The sequence below is a fragment of the Panthera onca genome, chromosome B4 (genome assembly GCF_046562875.1).
Source record: "Panthera onca isolate mPanOnc1 chromosome B4, mPanOnc1 haplotype 2, whole genome shotgun sequence".
Lineage (NCBI taxonomy): Eukaryota > Metazoa > Chordata > Mammalia > Carnivora > Felidae > Panthera > Panthera onca.
Genome location: NC_138345.1, coordinates 31992445 through 32010278, shown reverse-complemented (window position 1 = coordinate 32010278; position 17834 = coordinate 31992445). Strand labels below are relative to the sequence as shown.

The 17834-nt window shown below is 39.8% G+C and overlaps 1 protein-coding gene across 3 annotated transcripts in view; it reads right to left on the bottom strand.

The window, feature by feature from the left end:
• Positions 1–17834, bottom strand: part of CCNY (cyclin Y) — a 315237-nt gene that overhangs the window by 45721 nt on the left and 251682 nt on the right. For all 3 annotated transcript variants that reach the window (XM_060658953.3, XM_060658954.3, XM_060658955.3), the window contains one exon: positions 13285–13319. In XM_060658953.3, coding sequence (XP_060514936.1) covers positions 13285–13319 — 35 coding nt within the window. The remainder of the gene's footprint in view (positions 1–13284; positions 13320–17834) is intronic.

Genomic DNA, 17834 nt, shown 5'->3' with positions numbered 1-17834 from the left:
AATTGCATGAGCATCAGAGTCGATGAGAGGAGATGAGAGATGCACTCAGGTGAACACAATCTCCCTCAAAGTCTAAGAAACCCCTTTCCACGAGCCCACGGGCAGGCACACACACCCCAGGGCACACACAGTCTCTAACAGTCAGGGTTAACTCGAGACCAGCACCACAGAGCACAGCCTCCTAGCACTCAGGGTTGGTGTGCCAAAGTCCTCAATTTGCCAGGGGAACATCAACCAAGCGTTCAAACTACATCACAATTTCCAAATTGAAAATAAATCCTAGGTATTAAGTTATAAAGATTTTTAGTTGCAGGGTGCCTCATCACTCTAAAATATCATTTGGGTGTTAAGTCACTTGTTGACTGTCAGGACTACAAGATTCAGAAAATGCAAACTTCTCTGGATCTGAAATTCACATCACTAAAAAGCTGAAATAATTAGAAGCCTGTAGAAGAAAAGCTCTTGACTCTGGGGTTGCTTTCCTGCTCTGGTTTCTGTTTTGAACTGTTCTGTGTAGCAGAGGGAAGAGACCAGCCCGGGCATCACCACCTTCTGACATGCAGCACCACTACTGTGTGCGTCCTGCAACACGGACAGTTTGACCTCTGCAATGCCTCTGAAGCATCGGAGACCCATGGACATTCACAGAAAACTGTGTTCTAATTTGTTAAATATTTTTCATAAGCACAGAGTGCAGTCGTAGTATTACATAACATAATATAAAGTTAACATTAATTTATTTGTCCCATGATTCTAAAAAGTCAGTATGCTTGTAGACGTGTATGTTTGGCACATATAAGCTCTTCCCCTTAGGTTCTAGTCCTGCCTCATAAATCCTACGGCCATGGTGCACTGGAGAGCAGCAGGTGAAAGGACAGGTAGGTGCTAGGGTCACAACCCCAGGTGTGACCCTGACATGGCCATACTAACTCTGTGAGCCAGGCAAGTTGCTTAGCCTCCCTCTCTGTGCCTCCTTGTCCCTGTCCTTCAAACAGAGATGAAGATAACAGACGCTCCCTTACAGGTCATTATGAGGAGTAGATGAGTTAGTATTTGTAAAGTGCTTAGAGCAGGGCCAGCACATAGTACTCGTTAAATAAAAAGTACATTAAACATGTCAAAGAAAGCGATAGGAATGCTTTTTATGCTAATGTCTGTTAACATATTAGAATACTAGAAGTATATAGAAGAAAATGACAAATACAGTATTTTACTAGAGAAGGAAGGGCATAGCATTATAGTTAGCTGGCTTAGAAAGACAGTACCAAGAATGACAGCTGTCTTGGTGAGAGATCAGATATTATAATGCCAACCATAAACTGCTTGGAAGGGGAGCAGAGAACAGTCCAGTTAGCAAGAAGCCGATTATGGATTTTAAGGAAATAAGTTTTAAACTACTGTTCAAAGTATTTTGAGAAATAAAAGTTACTGTCTTTGAAATAGTGTGTATTTTACAAATTAAGTACTAAATATGCAGAATAAAAGTTTAGAATGGAAAGAAGAACATCTAGTCCACCTATTCACACCAATAACCTATTACTTCTACCAAGATCCACTAACACACAATTGCTGGACTGTATATTTAAGAGGATTTTATTGAAGACTTATCATGTGTGCCAAATAATGAGATTATCCTTTTCCGTAACTCCAATCAGATGTCTGTCAGATACAAAGATATATACACACACGTGCACGTGCACACACACACAATCTAAATGCAGGACAAAGAGAAATGGGGGTCCAGAGATAAGATCTCCACTGGACCCTCCACAACGACCAGAAATTCTTCTCCCAACTATTTCAACCCCCCCTCACCACCTTCTCAGATCCTCTGTCTGCTGCCTCACCCTGAGCTCCTGTCCGCAGGCAGCACGCATCTCAGAAAACTGAGAGGCCATCAGGCAAACACCCACTCACCTTACTGCTTCTTCTTCCCTGGAAAATGAACCTATAGTACTGCCTCACTCACCTCCAGTGAAAGACCTAATACCCTCCAGGCTGGGGCTAGTGAATGACTCAGCTTCTTCAACTTTTCTAAAAGTTGGCTCACACTCCGCACATAATACCCATTCACAAAGAACTCCAAGCTCTACCACAATGAGTACTTTCCATCCCAAGCTCCCTCCTAGCCTCCTTTTATCCTTCTGGCTACTCAGTCCCCTTTTGTGGACTCAGCTTCTCTCAATTCAGTGGAAGGTGACTGTCTTTTAGCCTCCCTGTGTTCTTTCCCCCCAAGGGGGTCCTGCTCTATTCCTGTTAGTTCAACTTCCTCCTGCTCTCCTTTGAGCCCCACATCTCTCCTCTCTGGCCCAGCCTCTCTCCTGAGCTTTCCACATAAATGTTCCTCGTAGGCACCTCAAATGGCAAATTAATCTCTTCTTCCAGTCAATTATGATGACTTAAAACCAGAAATCTACAAAATATTCAGGAATATTTTGTCTTTCCTTTGGTATCTTTGCAAAAAGTACTATTGATTCTACTTCCAAACTATATTTCAAAAGAATTTTCCTCTACATCTTTCCAGCCATTAACCGGCGTATGAATGGCTTCCATTATTTCTCACCTTTATTACTGCAAAAACCATCCTGCCTCTAGGTTCATTTCTCTCCAAACCAGTATTCCTCTGATGCTACTGTGATCTTTTTACAAAGCAAATCAGATCATGTCACCTCCTTGCTTAAATGATTCAGAGGTTCTCCACTGCAGGAAGAGGACATTTATCATCTCTTCATCTTCCCAGGTCACCACTCACTTCTTCCTTGCATGTACACTACACTTAGGCATAATTAAACGATGACAGTAACAACAACAACTTTTATTTAATGGCCATGAAATAAAAGCCAACAGTATTCTGGATACTTTACATGTATTCATTTACAGCTCACAAACCCCTAGCAAGACAGGCAGAATTCTCATTTTACAGATAAATCAAAGGAGGTCAGAGAAATTAAGTCATGTTTCCAAGGTCAAATCTAAGATACCAGAATTCAAAGCCACATTTAGAGCCACATCTGACTCCAAAGTCCATGCGTTCCTACCAAGAGCAGAAAGGAGAGTGCCATTTATTAACAACTTGGCAAACAGGAGCTCATGGCAAGGGCTCATGGCACTGGACAGTGAAATAATAACATGTTCAGGACATACTGTGGTGTAGCAGTGGTTGGCAGAAAGGGGCCAAAGTCCTGGCTCTCCTGCAGTCCTGCTAGGAATTAGCTTGATGTGGATGAGACACTCCAGGACAGGTGAAGCAAGATTATTGTCGGAGTTTGAAAGCCTAGAGTTCAGGATGTAGCTCTGCCACTGATTGGCTGTGTAAACTTGGGCAAGTTGGTTACATAGGATGATGACTCGCTGGGGACAGTCCTAGTTTGCCCCTGTTGTCCCCGAGTAACCAATAAAAGCACCCCCTTTCACATTCAGTAGAGTCCCAGTTTGGGCAATAAGTTATAAGGTCACCATATGCTTCAATGTCTTCATCTGTGAAATACGGGGAGCAGAACCCACCCCTCATCATGGTACTGTGAGGGCTCTACCAGGACAATATGCAGAATGCTTAGCACATGGACATGATCAATGAATATTATGAAGTCACGTAATAACACTTCCTTAATCTCTGTGCTTTAACTTCCCATTTTCAGTGGCTGGACAAAACTGACCTTCTTAGGATTTTGTTAAGGGTCAAAAAAAAAAAAAAAGCATTAAAAAATATGAGGTAGTATTAGCAGGGGAAAAAAGTTGGAAAAGTTTGGAAAAAAAAATGATATAAAAATGAAAGTTCCCTCATTTTTTTTTAATCCTAAGGAGAGCAAACCATGACCTTGATTGAGAAGGTTAGATTCTCAAAGCACAGAGAAATGAAATTTGCACCATTACTCCTTTATTAAGAATTAACTGAAGGCCTAATGTGTGCAAACATGTGTAGGAAGAGCACAGGAGCACTGGACAAAGAGACAGGTGGCCACTGCCACCACCTGCCACCACCTGAACACTCACGGTGTGCAGATAGTCTGACAAAATCATGAAGGCAGAGTGTGATAGTTTCCTCACTGGGTTAAGAAAGTATCATTACCCAAGTCACAGCCAATACAGAGTGGATACAAGGACATTCTGTACAATTCCCAAGTTCATATAAACTCAGGGCACTTATCCAAGAGCACAGAAGCACTCACAGCCAAGAACAGGGCTGCGACAGAGAACTCCACCAGCCCTTCCAATACCACCACAGGCCTCAGACACAATGACAAAAGAAGAAAACAAACAAAACAAAGACCCCTCATTTCTGATCTCAAGGTAGTAACAAACTAATATTCCATGGGGGAAAAAAAAGGGGAGACTGAACAGCTTTTGGCAGGATCAATTTTTATAGCAGGGAAAGACGATAAGTTCTGAAAGACTAAAAGATGAGAAGAAAAAGCAAACAACCATGGAATTAAGAACAGAAGCAGACAAAATCATTAATTTATGAAAGCAGAAAATAAACCAACATTGGATCTCAAGAACAAAAACTGGGCAAATGCCAACACTGAGGTCAAATTTTGCTCTATTGTGAGTCATGCATGCTGTCACCACAAAATAATTACATTCATAATGTACTTTACTCCCAGGTCAAATCTCGGCTTTATTATGGCTCAGTGTACTGACTCTACAATGGGAAGTACTTTTTCTCATTAAAGTTCTGGTGCTGTGAGGCAAAATGCAGAACTATAATCCTTTAGGCTTGGCATCATCTGACGTAGAGGGGTTCCCTGACAGCACTGAGGGCCATGCAGGGGCCCCTTGCTCCCTCAGGAGGCTTCTGCACACCAACAAGCACAGGGTTTACTTACTGCTGCAGCCACAAAAAAAAACAGAGGTTCATTTTCCAACTAATATTTTTCTGTTACTTAATTTCTTAAATGCAATGGCATATATAGTCCAGGCTGTACTTTTTGGGGCAGGGTGGGGTGGGAAACAAGCATATTCCAGAATATTGGGGGTAAGTAGGGTGGATGTTCATCCAATGTAGGTCTTAAAATGTAAGAATATACATTTACCTCAGAATGTAAGAAATTCAAGTTTCTTTCCTGTTTGGTTTGAGCTTGCTCTTCTACATAATTAGAAAACTGTCGCAGAAGTGCAAATATGCACAACGCAACTGTTTAAGGGTCCACACATATCCTATCTCCATTGCCATTCATAACTATCTTGGGAAACAATTCTGGGAGACAAGCGATATCATTCCTCTTTATGGGTGACAGAAGCAAAGCATTTCCCCAAGTCAGACAGGAACTAGGCATCACAAAGCATATCAGAACAATCAGAATTCAGGCCACTTGACTCCTAATAAAGTCTTCTTGCTACACCAAGTTGTTCTTAAGCAACATCCCTTCAGAATTCTCAATGAAAGCAGCTATACTGCTAAAAACATTTCTGGCTTCAGAAGGTCATTTCTTCTTTTAGGAAAAATTTAAAAAATAAAAGTTGTAACCTGAAGAAACAAATAGCTTATTGTTGATCAGAGTTTAAAACTGAATCCATAAGGCCACAAATACAACATTAAAAATCAAAGACCAGCTACTCTGAAATGTTTGGCAATTCCTCAAAATGTTAAATATAGAATGACCATATATCCCAGCAATTCTACTCCTAGGTATATGCCCAAGAGAAATGAAAATACATGTCCACACAAAAACTTGTACAAGAATGTTCATAGGAGCACTGATGGTAATAGCCAAAAGGTGGAAACAACCCACATGTCCATCACCTGGTGATTAGATACATAAAATGTGGCCTATCCACACAATGGAACAGTATTTGGCCATGAAAAGGAGTGGAGTTCCAATACACACTCCAATATGGATGCACCCTGAAAACATGCTAAGTGAAAGAAGTCTGTCATGAAAGGCCACATATTGTATGATTAGATTTATACGAAATGTCCATAACAGACTAATCTGTAGAAGCAGCAAGCAGAATAGTGGCTTCCAGGAGCTGGGGGGAGATGAGGAACAGAGAGTGACTGCCAATGAGTGCAAGGGTTCTTTTGGGGTAAATAAGTATGTTCAGAAATTGACTGTGGTAATGGTTGCACAACTCTATGAATATACTAAAAGCCATTAAATTGTATACTTTAAAATGGTGAATTTTATGACATGTAAAGTATACTCAATAAATCTGTTTTTTAAATTAATAATTATTAAATAAATTTTCACAAAAGGAAAAAATAGTCAAAAACCAAAAGCAAGAAAAAAACCTGATAGGATGGACTAGAACTGGAAATTAAGGCATTAGTACAAATTAATGATTTCTAAAATGTCTCTTTCCTAGATATGTCTGCTGAGTGGGCCAGCTAGAAATGCTGACAGCAGCAATGAGTACACATGAAGTCTAGATCCGGGTGTCTAATACTGCTTGCGGCTGAAAAAACAAATCAGGGCTCCCTGGAGAAATGGCTACTTCCAGGGTGGACCCAGGGAAAGACAAAATGAGCTTAGAATATCTTACTGTGCCAAAAATTTGGCAAGAGGGTGCCAGAAAGAAAGAAAGAGACAGAGAAAGAGAGAAAGAAATGATAGGGGCATGCCATAAGAACACAGAGCCAGTTTGGAAAGATTGCCACTAGACAAATCTAGGGAAATGTGAGCATCAAAATAATTAAAGACAGGAATGGCTATAAATCACTGAAAAAAACCCAGAAATCCAGAAGTCCATATTAAAGATGGATGGATGACAGAATGGGTGGACGGGAAGAGAGCCCTCTCCCCTGAGAGCAGAATGACAACTGCCAAATGGGGAGGAGGCAGTGGGGCTGGAAAATTAGCATTTTCCAACCAAAATATAAGGATTGGTTCAAGCAAGAATGATCAATAGATGCTAAATCTGGGGATGGAGATAAGGAGAAGGATGTTTGCATGGCCCACAGACTGCTTAATAGTTGGCAGGGGAAAAGCAGTTAAATACATGGTAGAGAATCTGGACAGCATCTTGCAGGGTGATCAAAATCAACATCACCAATGAAGTCAGATGGATATTGTGTCTCTAGATTTGAAGCACTAAGAAGGACAAGGGAGGATTCCATGAAGTAGTCTGGCTGCAAATGGTTCACACAAATCCAAAATAAGAAACAGTCTGTTAAAAATAACATAAAATAAAATAAAATACCTGGCCTTGTATTCTTCAACAATGCCAATGCCATGAAAGACAAGAAAAGGCTGAGGATCTCTCCAGATTAAAGGACATTGAGGGGCATATCAACTGAATGCCATGTGTGATTCTGGATTGAAATCAGTACCGGAGAAAAACACGCTACATAGGACATTATCATGCGGCCACTTAACACAGTTGGACTATGGCTAGTTAATTAAAAAGAACTGTACCAATGTTAAATTCTTGATTTTGTTTTTTGTTTTCATAATTATTATTTTTTTTGAGAGAGAGAGAGAGAGAGAGAGAGAGAGAGAGCGTGCGCACGCACACACAAGCAGGGGAGTGGCAGAGGGAGAGGAAGAGAGAAAATCCCAAGCAGGCTCCAAGCCCAGTGTGGAGCCCAACTCAGGACTCGATCTCACGACCATGAGATCATGATCTGAGCCAAAATCAAGAATCAAACACTTAACTGACTGAGCCATCCAGGAGCTCCAAATTCTTGATTTTGATAACAACGTTGTAGTTATACAGAGAATACCCTTGGTATTAGGAAATACACAATATAGTATTAGGATGTAAAGGGAATAATGCAGACAATCTTACTCCCAAACATTCAGAAAAAATAATATTGGATAATGATCAGAGGATGGGTAGAAAGTGATAAAACACTGGCCTAAAACTGGTGAATCTGGGTTAAGAGTATATGGGAATTTATTGTATTATTATTACAACTTCTAGAAGTTTGAATTTTTTCAAAAAAAGTGTAGAAGTTATATGTGCTTATATGACTATATAACATATATAACTATAAAACACATATAACTTTATATAACACACATATATATAACAATGTTTATATAAAATATAAGAGCAGACTGTAACACACAGATGCTGGAGTGGGAACCTCTGCTTAAAAGGTAAGAGGAAAGACAATCTGCTTCTTGAAGGGCTTTTCTGGCAAAGTCCTTGCTCATTCTCAGACTTCATGTTTTTTCTTTGCTTTCTCTACTCCAGAAGTCCCTAAGCAAGGTGATGAAGTTGAAACAGGTTAAGAGAGCAAGGAAGTGAAAAATAAAGTGGCATAGTAAGAGGGTGCCTGTCTGGCTCACGTGAGCAACAGCTGTGCCCCCTCTACCCTTAGTGAATGACAACAAAGGAACTAGGAAGTCACAGACTGAAGTCCTATAAGAACAGCTCCTTCTGTCCATATAGCAATGTCTAAGCAATATGAAAACCAGGTAACCGTGGTCAAGAATTTGTGCTGGCTTATTCACAGATGAGATCCTAACAGTACATACAAAAGATCAGGGTTTCAAACACAGCAACTCCCACCGACAACATGCCATGAATTTTCTAGGACAAAGCCTAACACTGGTTCAGTGACCCCTTCACTTGTCTTAACAAGGATAATGTAGTTTTCAAAATGACCTAGGAAGGCACCAGGGAAGCAATTCCACCTGTCAGCTATATTTGTACAGAGCATTACATTTTACAAGCCTCACTTTACTTGTGCCACACAACTAGAGTAACAGAATGAAGAAAGGGAAGGGTGGGTAGGAAGAAACATGAAAGAAACAGGGCAAGAAAAGGTGCTCTATATACATAACCAAGACATTCAAAGACCTGACATCCTACACAAACTTCTCATTTGTCTCAACATTATCAGTATGCACACCATTATTATTTCTAGACACTCTAAAAGAAACCTGAGAGAATATAACAAACTGTGTCCACTACTTCAGCATTCTGTGTCAAGTGAACGAGTGTGTAAGAACCAGAGTATCTAAGGTTCCCTTGGTGAGCTGTAAAAATTCTGTACTCTTGTATTACTACAACTTTCCTATAAATTTGAAATTATTTCAAAATGTAAGTTGGATTCTTTAATCTTCCCGGACTTTTAGATTCTTACTGAGATTAAAATCGTAATGAGGCTTCTTTCATACTGTCCAAGCATATTGTGTTGATGTTAACATAACAGTTAGTCAATAAGTTTGTGTTATATTAAGAGCAAATTTCCCAAAGAAGCAAAACAAGATTTAGAATTTTTAAAATTTCAGTTCCTGAATCAAACTCACTTCATTCTTGGGCTTCTATGGGTTAACAGATGAAGAGTATAGCCAGAAGAGACACATTTTAGAAGGAATCTACTCTTATCCCAAAGATAAGATCTTCAAAGCTAGAAGGCAGAAAGCTAGAAGGCAGAAATCAATTCAGAATTCTACTACTTAAGAGGACTGTGAACTCTCTACAATAATATTCTCAAACAAAGTTGAATAGAATATATTCCACTCTGATCTTAACAATTATGAAAACACTATATCCATACTCAAAATACCAGACTTTCATCAGTTTTGATATTGAACTTGGAAAATTAAACAGAATTTACCTATACTCTAATAGACAGTAACAGTAATAACATCAGCATATTTATACAGTGTTAAAATTAGTTTGAAAATCACCTTCCTTTCTATTATATCATCTGAGTCAGGCAGGCCAGGAATTATGACCCATTCTATGAGACGGAGACTTTTTCAAGGTCCCCAAGTTATCAAGTGGTAGGTCTAGGACTTGAGCAAAATCCTTTTGGCTCCAAGTCCAGCTAAAAGTGTGCCTGTTGCTTAACTGATAAATAACACCCTTTAGTTATTTTATTCTCTCACCAAGTTCCTAGAACTATCACCTGTCTCATTATTAAGACAAATACTGTAATAGTTTTGCATGAGAGTAAGGTAGGCCAGCCACTCAACTTCCTGTTCATTCTTTTTGTATCTTTTTTTTTTTTTTTAAAGACTTCTTAGAATGATCAATTCACTTTAGGTATGCCATCACCAAGTAGCAAAAGGATGTCATAGAAAAATTAGACCAAAGTAAAAGGCATGAGTTTTCCCTAAGTTTCAAAAGTGATTCCAGACTCTAGATACTTGCAATGCTACTCACAATTTATAATCAGAGATTTTCACATTTTAATTAAAAGATTCATTAAAGTAGCTAACCTTAAAAAGCAAAGCCAAAACTTTAGCAAATGTTGAATAAGAGCTTTAAGTAAAGCTCTTTAGCCCACCCTCTTTTAATAACCTAAGTGTCTTTCATAATGTACTAAATTTTCCTACAACTGTTAATACTAATTACATCTAAAATATAGATGATGATTCTAATACTAATCTTTATAATTCACCCTAATTTAACTGTCAAAATACCAGAGAACTTTACCCTCAAATGGTTTCAAGCTTTAGAACTTATAATAATTCTTTTAAAAGCAGCTTCCTTTTACTTATTCCTTTATAACTGTCTTAACTCTTCTCAGGCAATTAAAGGCCCATCTCTTTTCCAGCCTGGGGTTCCATTCTCTAACTGTAGATCCTTTCCCTGTAGATTGTTCCCAAAGTCTACTCCTGTCACTTACTAAGGTACCAATAGCTAGGAGCCAGAAAAATCTTATTCTTCTCCACTTGATGGAGGTTATTTCCCCTGAAGTCATCATTATCCAGAAGGGGAGCTGACTACCCCCACCATTCTCAAATGGCTTACCTATAGCCACTGCTTTCATTTTTCCTGAACAGTAGCCTCTTTGTAGATTATCTTAGCAACATGTACTAAGTAGGTTCTTCAGAAACTCGAAGGAGAAATTAAAGAAACAATATCCCTCACAATAAAGCAAATAAAAAACAAAGTGTTTTATAAGCAAGGGCAAAGAATAACCATCATTTCACAGTTTAACAACAAATTAGATACCAAATTTTGGTTAGGGCCCGTATTCAGAAATGAGTCCTACAAACTATCCCATAAAAATTAAATTATCTCTAACTTCAGATAAAGAAGCTAAACCTCCATTCAAATGGGAACTGGCAAGAACTGGCAACATCCTCTGAGAAACAGTATATAGGGATGAGAGCTAAGAGGGGAGTTCTGGAGCCAGATCACCTGGGTCCCAATTCTCGTTCCACTGTTTATTTGGCTAACTGCTTTGTGCCTCACTTTCCTCATCTGTAAAATGTAAATGATAAATAGTACCTACCTAGCATGGTTACTGAGTAAACAGGTTAAACCAATTAGAACAGCCTGGCACAAACATGGCAAAATACTCAATAGACTGTACTGTTGATGATGACTCATCCTTTGTCTACTGCTCTAACTTATAACACCCAAGTGTCTCAAAATCTGAAAAGCACAGTTGGTTTATAAGCCTAAATGAATCTGCAGTAATTTCACTCAAATGACATTTCAGTTGGTTGGAATAGCACATTCCAATGGCTTTTCCCAGCACAGGCAGAGCCAATATGCTACTATGCAACTGGTCTATTCATGAACTGGAGGGTCATGCTGTTGCACAGTCATCTGTTATATAAGACGGCACAGAGATTTCTTTTATGCAGGAACAAGTACATGTGAGCAGATTTCAACAACTGTGTGATTTCACTCCTTGTGTCAGGATATGAGAGGTTTTATAGTAAGAGTCTGAGGGCTGAGCTGGGTTACAACACATAGCCCACCACTCTAATCCATATTCTGAGCCCAAGAGATATTTACTCAGTGTGTGCCATGTCTGTATACAACACAAAGTGTGATGTTAAGTGGGAGAAAATATAAAAACAGATCTGCAGATTAGCACTATGAGAGCACAACTCTGTCTTGCTAGCCACAATCAGAACAGGGTGGCATGTTCTTCCTCTTTCTTCAAAACACCTTAATACAGCTGCAATGTAAAGGTAGCGTGACTGCAGTATCAGTTCCTCTTTCCCTTGCAAGTCCCTTGGCAGACGTGCTAATGAGTCAGAAAGTATCCAAGAGCATCCAGCAGGCAAATAGATGAAAAGTAAGGATTTATAAAATTAGTTCAAATCACTCAAATTTCTATGTCTAGGTATATACCACTTTTTTAAAGAAAGGTATATATTTTCCTTGTGACATAACATTTAACTTCAGAGATGCTTTACATATTGATGCTTCAAAATTTGAGAAGGCCAGGGAAGAGGTCATGAATGCTTTAAGAATCTGAAAAAAAAACTACAGACCCCCTCTCTGACCCTTTGAACATTGTATATGCATATATACACTGACACTGCCTAAGAAGGAATTACTGACCTCCTAATGGCCAAGCATGGAGCCCCTTGAGAGCATGGGCCCAGCTTATGAATTTCTTTTCAACTGCATTTTTCCAGATTTCTAAAGGTCAAAGAAGGCAGTATTATAGCTATAAGTCTCTTTAACACAGCCTCAGTGCCATATACTTCATAATCGACAAATACATACAGACAGTCTAGAAATTTTGAGGAAAAACCCTTGTAAGGTCAAATACATCATTCCTTTTTTCAGCATGAGCATTTATAGCACACTTATTTTGGTAAATTTTACCTACTTCACCATTCCATACCTCATGGAGACAGTTTTCCTTCCTAAATGAAGAGACATCTATGTGGAGGGAGAGGAAAGTGGCAGGTCTCCACACTCCTGCAGGGTACAAGCTGGGGTATCATGAGGTGGGGAGGTTAGTGGGAGGATGAGTGGAGCAGAGATGTAGCTAGCCAGTTGCATCTGCTGCTCAAGGAGGAACAACAAAGTAGCTCACAGGGACACTTTATGCCTGGCCAGAAGGGGATGGAGATACAGCTTGGGACGGCCAAAAGTCTAGAGCTGAATTTTTGTAATCCTTTTAAAACTAAAGAGTTATCAAGTTTATTCTTCTGTGAGCAAAAGAACACATAAACTCTACTAGAGGATCTATAAATAACAATTGAGGAGAGGAAAGAGTGTGTGGAGGCAGATAGCCTCTTTGAAATGATTCTGTGTTTATTCAAATAGAAGTGAGTTACAGACAAAAAAATAGTAATTTGGGAGTTGGGGTAGAAGAAGGAGAGAATGAGGAATTTAAAAGAAGCGGCTTTCATTTGTACCTGCATAGTATGTGCTATGGTGTTGTTCACACACATCTTCCCATGAACAACTGCAGTTTGGGGCTTCTGAAAAAACCCTTGGGGCAATGGAAATATCAAGCCATGCTTGTCCAATTACAAACCAAAGTGAGTACATCATAACATTCTTCACATTCTTCCACGTACTGATAAAATACATGAACCATCTGCACCTATTACAGACATGGTTATTTAAGCTCTTTACACAGTATAATCATTATGAAGAACACAAGGAGACAGCTTCACTTACATGGTTAATGAAGAGACTCTTGCGTTTTTCTCTCACTGTGAAGACAAAAGATGCAACAGAAATGTTACATGCCTGCATGCCAACCCCGTGCAGGTCGTTGAGAGGACTGGGCCTCTTGTGTCACAGTCCCATCCTTCCATCAACCAACATACCTAGTTGCTCAATTCCTATTTATAAGACTATGTGACCTGCACAAATGCAGATCTGAACTTGGCTAACAGAGCAAACCATACACCCACTTAAGGTATAGCACCCTAACAAAACAACTGCAGCTATGATTAACTGAATGGTGACAGCTTTCCAGTAACTAAACAATATATTAATTAGTAAATTTCTCACAAAACCTATATGCATCCATTAATTTAAGATGATTAATCAATAATAAGAATACTTGTTTCTAACCCACCAGACCCATTAAGGTCCCTAAAATCTAGGTGAAATATTTAACAACAATACCCATAACATAGCATTAAGACCAGGGAAAGATAATGTACATCAATGGTGCTCTTTATCACCGAACCCAATTACTCTCCGTGCTGGGTGCTAATGAATAAAAACCAGGCTTTTCACTAGGCGGCCTCCTGGAGCATCCTGCAGCACCCTCTCCCTCAGAAAGGCTGGTAAAAGTCACAATAAAAAAACATTGCCCTGGAGTGCCTGGGTGGCTCAGTAGGTTAAGCGTCCGACTTCGGCTCAGGTCATGATCTCCCAGTTCATGGGTTCAAGCCTCACGTTGGGCTCTGTGCTGACAGCTCAGAGCCTGGAGCCTGCTTTGGATTCTGTGTCTTCCTCTCTCTCTGACCCTTCCCCACTCGCTGTCTCTCTCTCTCTCAAAAATAAATAAACATTAAAAAAACAACCACCAAGAAAAAAAAACAAAAAACACTGCCCTGTCTAAAAGATCATTTCTCCTATTGCTGTCTATGCAGCATGGCCTATACTGAATGGCTCAGCCTTCCTTACACCAGTGTTAGTGTTCCCCAAAGTAGGGGTCCTCAGCCCCAAAGATATAGAAGGGTGACAGGGAGCTCAGAGGATTATTAAAACTATTTAGTATAATTGAGTTTTGCCTCTTCTTTCCTGAAGACTTACTTCTGAGAGTACATAATAGTCAGCTGACACATTTATTGAGTAGGTCACTGCAGAGGATATGAAGAATGGGCCTCCTTCAAGGAGATGACATCCTTGGTCCCTGGGAATCAATAATGCTATCTCAGGGTATCCTGAAATAATAGCATACAAATCCACCTCATCTGAGGTGGACTTTTTTCTTGGCAGGCCATGACCCAAATGCAGATTCACTAGTTTTCAAAAGCCCTTCAGCTGCTCTGACTGAGGGGCCTGTGAAATGTTTTCCTATGTTTACATTCTGTTTTCAATTCACAAGGAAACATTTGTTTTCCTGAGAAGTCCTAATATCCCTGGAATGACTGCTGTCCCTCTTCCTATGTCAAAGATATTTGAGATACAAAGCAAAAACCAGCCTGAGGATGCTGCTGGGAGAAGGTGCCTACGCTTGGCATCAGAGGAATTCATTTGCAGGCCACTGACATGCACAGCACACAGACTGTGAATCACCCTGGCCATGCTGGAGACCAGACACACACACAGGGAGCTCAAGTGCATATACAACAGTGTCTGCTATTCACAGTGTGGAGGCTGCAGGGTTTCTTCTGACCTAATTCCAAAGAAGCATCATCCACATGTGAACCATAACAAAAGAAAAGTCAGGATCTAACAGGAAGCACTGGGTTTGAACTTCCTGGCATACATACTTTGCGTGCATGTGTGTGTGCACATGTGCATGTCAGTACTAAATTATTATGCATCTAGTCAGAGCTGCTTTACCACATAGGGGTAGGATGACATTTCTGTGGTGGTTTCCATTGGCTGAAGGGATCTGGAAACACTTTCTATACAGGCAGTAGACCTGATGGGCTTTCCAGCAAATTCCTTGGGTGACATTTAGTCCTTCCAAGGGCATCCAGAAATAGGTTTGTGCAGAGGCTCTGTGTCTCCCAATTATGGGAACTGCCTCCAAGGTCACCTTAATGCCCTGTATCACCCAGCCTCCAGCAGATAAAAGATATCCATGCTTCAAGGAATATTAGAGCTTCTTTATGGATGCTACTGGAAAAATTAAGAATTAATCAAAAACAGAGGAGAATCTTCAATAGTATGGGCTGAAAGTTTTAACAAGAAAGTTTGTAACCAAAAAATAAAACAAAACCACACTAAACAAGTAGGAATACTGTAAAAGTATATACTCTTCTTGTACATCTTCTACAAATATAAATCTGAGGGAAGAATCAGGAGATTTCCATGAAGCCCAACTGGTTCAAATTAGAATAGTAAAAACCAAACTTCATGAACAATTGTAAAATACCCAAGGATAAAGTATCCAAATCTATTACAGAATTATCTTAGGCCCTCACTGTTATTATACAAATAAATACCTACATATTACCCTATTTCCCTCAGAGCAACTGGGCCTGCTGAATCTGATCCAAAATCTGGGTTCACAGGGCCTGAATCATTATTTTGTATTTTGTATTATTTTGTGATGCCACCGCTAAGAGGGCCTTTGCAAAATCAAGTCTACATTGTATCTGAGAGGCTTTTCCACACATGCATACCTATGACTGAGTTCGTGATGGAGTGTCTCCTGAATTCCCAAACCAACTGTCAGTCCCTACACAAACAAAAATAACTCCCAATACCCATGCTTGTACTAGGTGACCCTGGCCATAACTGCCTGGAACCAGGTAGGTACCCATTCCTAGCTGGGCTAATTCTCTCTCCTGGGAACCTGCTGCTGCTAGCCATCACTGCCAGCACCTTATCTGACGGTATGGGGTGGGCGGGATGAAGTGCATCTCCTGTGCAGAAAAGAGTGAACACAGAAGGTCTGACTGCCATCTCTAAAATGGCTTGTTTGCAAGAGAGGTGCCTGGGAATATGGATTTGGGGATGGTTCCTACCATTCCATAACTGTTAAAAGTGTCTCACTACACAAACAATATGGCTTATGCTGTATGCCTGCTTTCCTCCTGGGAGTCTAGAATTTTGTACATACTAGGCAGAGGCTGCCTACTTAGCCAGTCCTCAGTAAAAATCCTGGGCATTGGATCTCTAAGGACTTTCCCTGGCCAGCAAGTCACGAGTTGTCACTGGGAAAACCTAGTGCATCCTGCAGAACTCTATTTGGAGCCTGTCCCTGGTTTCCTCTGGACTTTGCCCATGCACCTTTTCCTTGTGCTGATTTTGCTTTGTATATGTTCTTTGTAATAAGCCATAGCCATGTGTATGACTATACTTTGAGAGCTATGACTCCTCCTACTGAATAAGCAAAACTTTTGGGGGGTGGTGGTTAGTCTTGATCTCCAACACAGCTGCCATGCAGAGATGAATGGAAGCCAGGAGAGTGATGAGGGGAAGGTAGGTGCTTCCTTAGTTCCTAATGGATTTTAGTCCTTACTTCCAATGACTTGTAAGGTTTCTCGGATACCCTGGTGCCCTTACAATTAATTATTCCTTTTCCCCTAAGCTAGCAGGAGCAGGATTAAGATACTACCATAGAAGAAAAAATACTAAAAGTAAGTGGAACCTCTTACAATGGTATCACCAAAAAAAGATGAATTATATTACCGAAATCCAAATCTGTCTTTAAAATAAATCTGAAACCACTGAGGCCATTACTCAGCTCTGAAATTGAAATGGCTTTTACACATTTTGTTTTGTGTAATGGGATAAGCAATATGCCAATTCATTTCTGATATTAGCTTTAATCATCTTTAAACTTGAATATTTTTGGTTACTAATAACCTATCAATCAAAATCTCTGGAGTCCTCAGAGTTCTTACATAATTGAGAGACTAATAGTCATATTTTGCTTTGTTGGAAAAACAGGCAATAAATTGGTGTCAATTATAAATCTCACTTTCCTGGGAAAGAAATAATAGCTATCTCCTTTGATCCCATCTATGATGGTTTAAGAGAATTTTTAAGTAGCTATTAAAATAGTCCATAATGACTTAAGTAGAAAACGTATTTGAGGTTTTAAAAATAAGCCCTCTAAAATCAGCAAAGACGCTACGGTTAGCATTAAAGGTCTTCTCCAGATAAAATGAGGAGAAAATGGCAGAGTCTGTAATCCGAGAGAGCCAAAACTTCACTTAGGTTGCTATGTGACATTCCCTTGTCACAATGTCACAGAAGAAAAATTCTACTTTTAAGAATACAATTTTCTATTTAAAAAATTTTTTTTAACGTTTATTTATTTTTGAGACAGAGACAGAGCATGAACGGGGGAGGGGCAGAGAGAGAGGGAGACACAGAACCGGAAGCAGGCTCCAGGCTCTGAGCCATCAGCCCAGAGCCCATCGCAGCGCTCGAACTGACGGACCGTGAGATCGTGACCTGAGCTGAAGATGGACGCTTAACCGACTGAGCCACCCAGGCGCCCCAAGAATACAATTTTCTAAAAAAAAAAAAAAAAAAAAAAAAAAAAAAAGCCTAATTGCTGAGGATTTGTTAACAACCTAAATGCA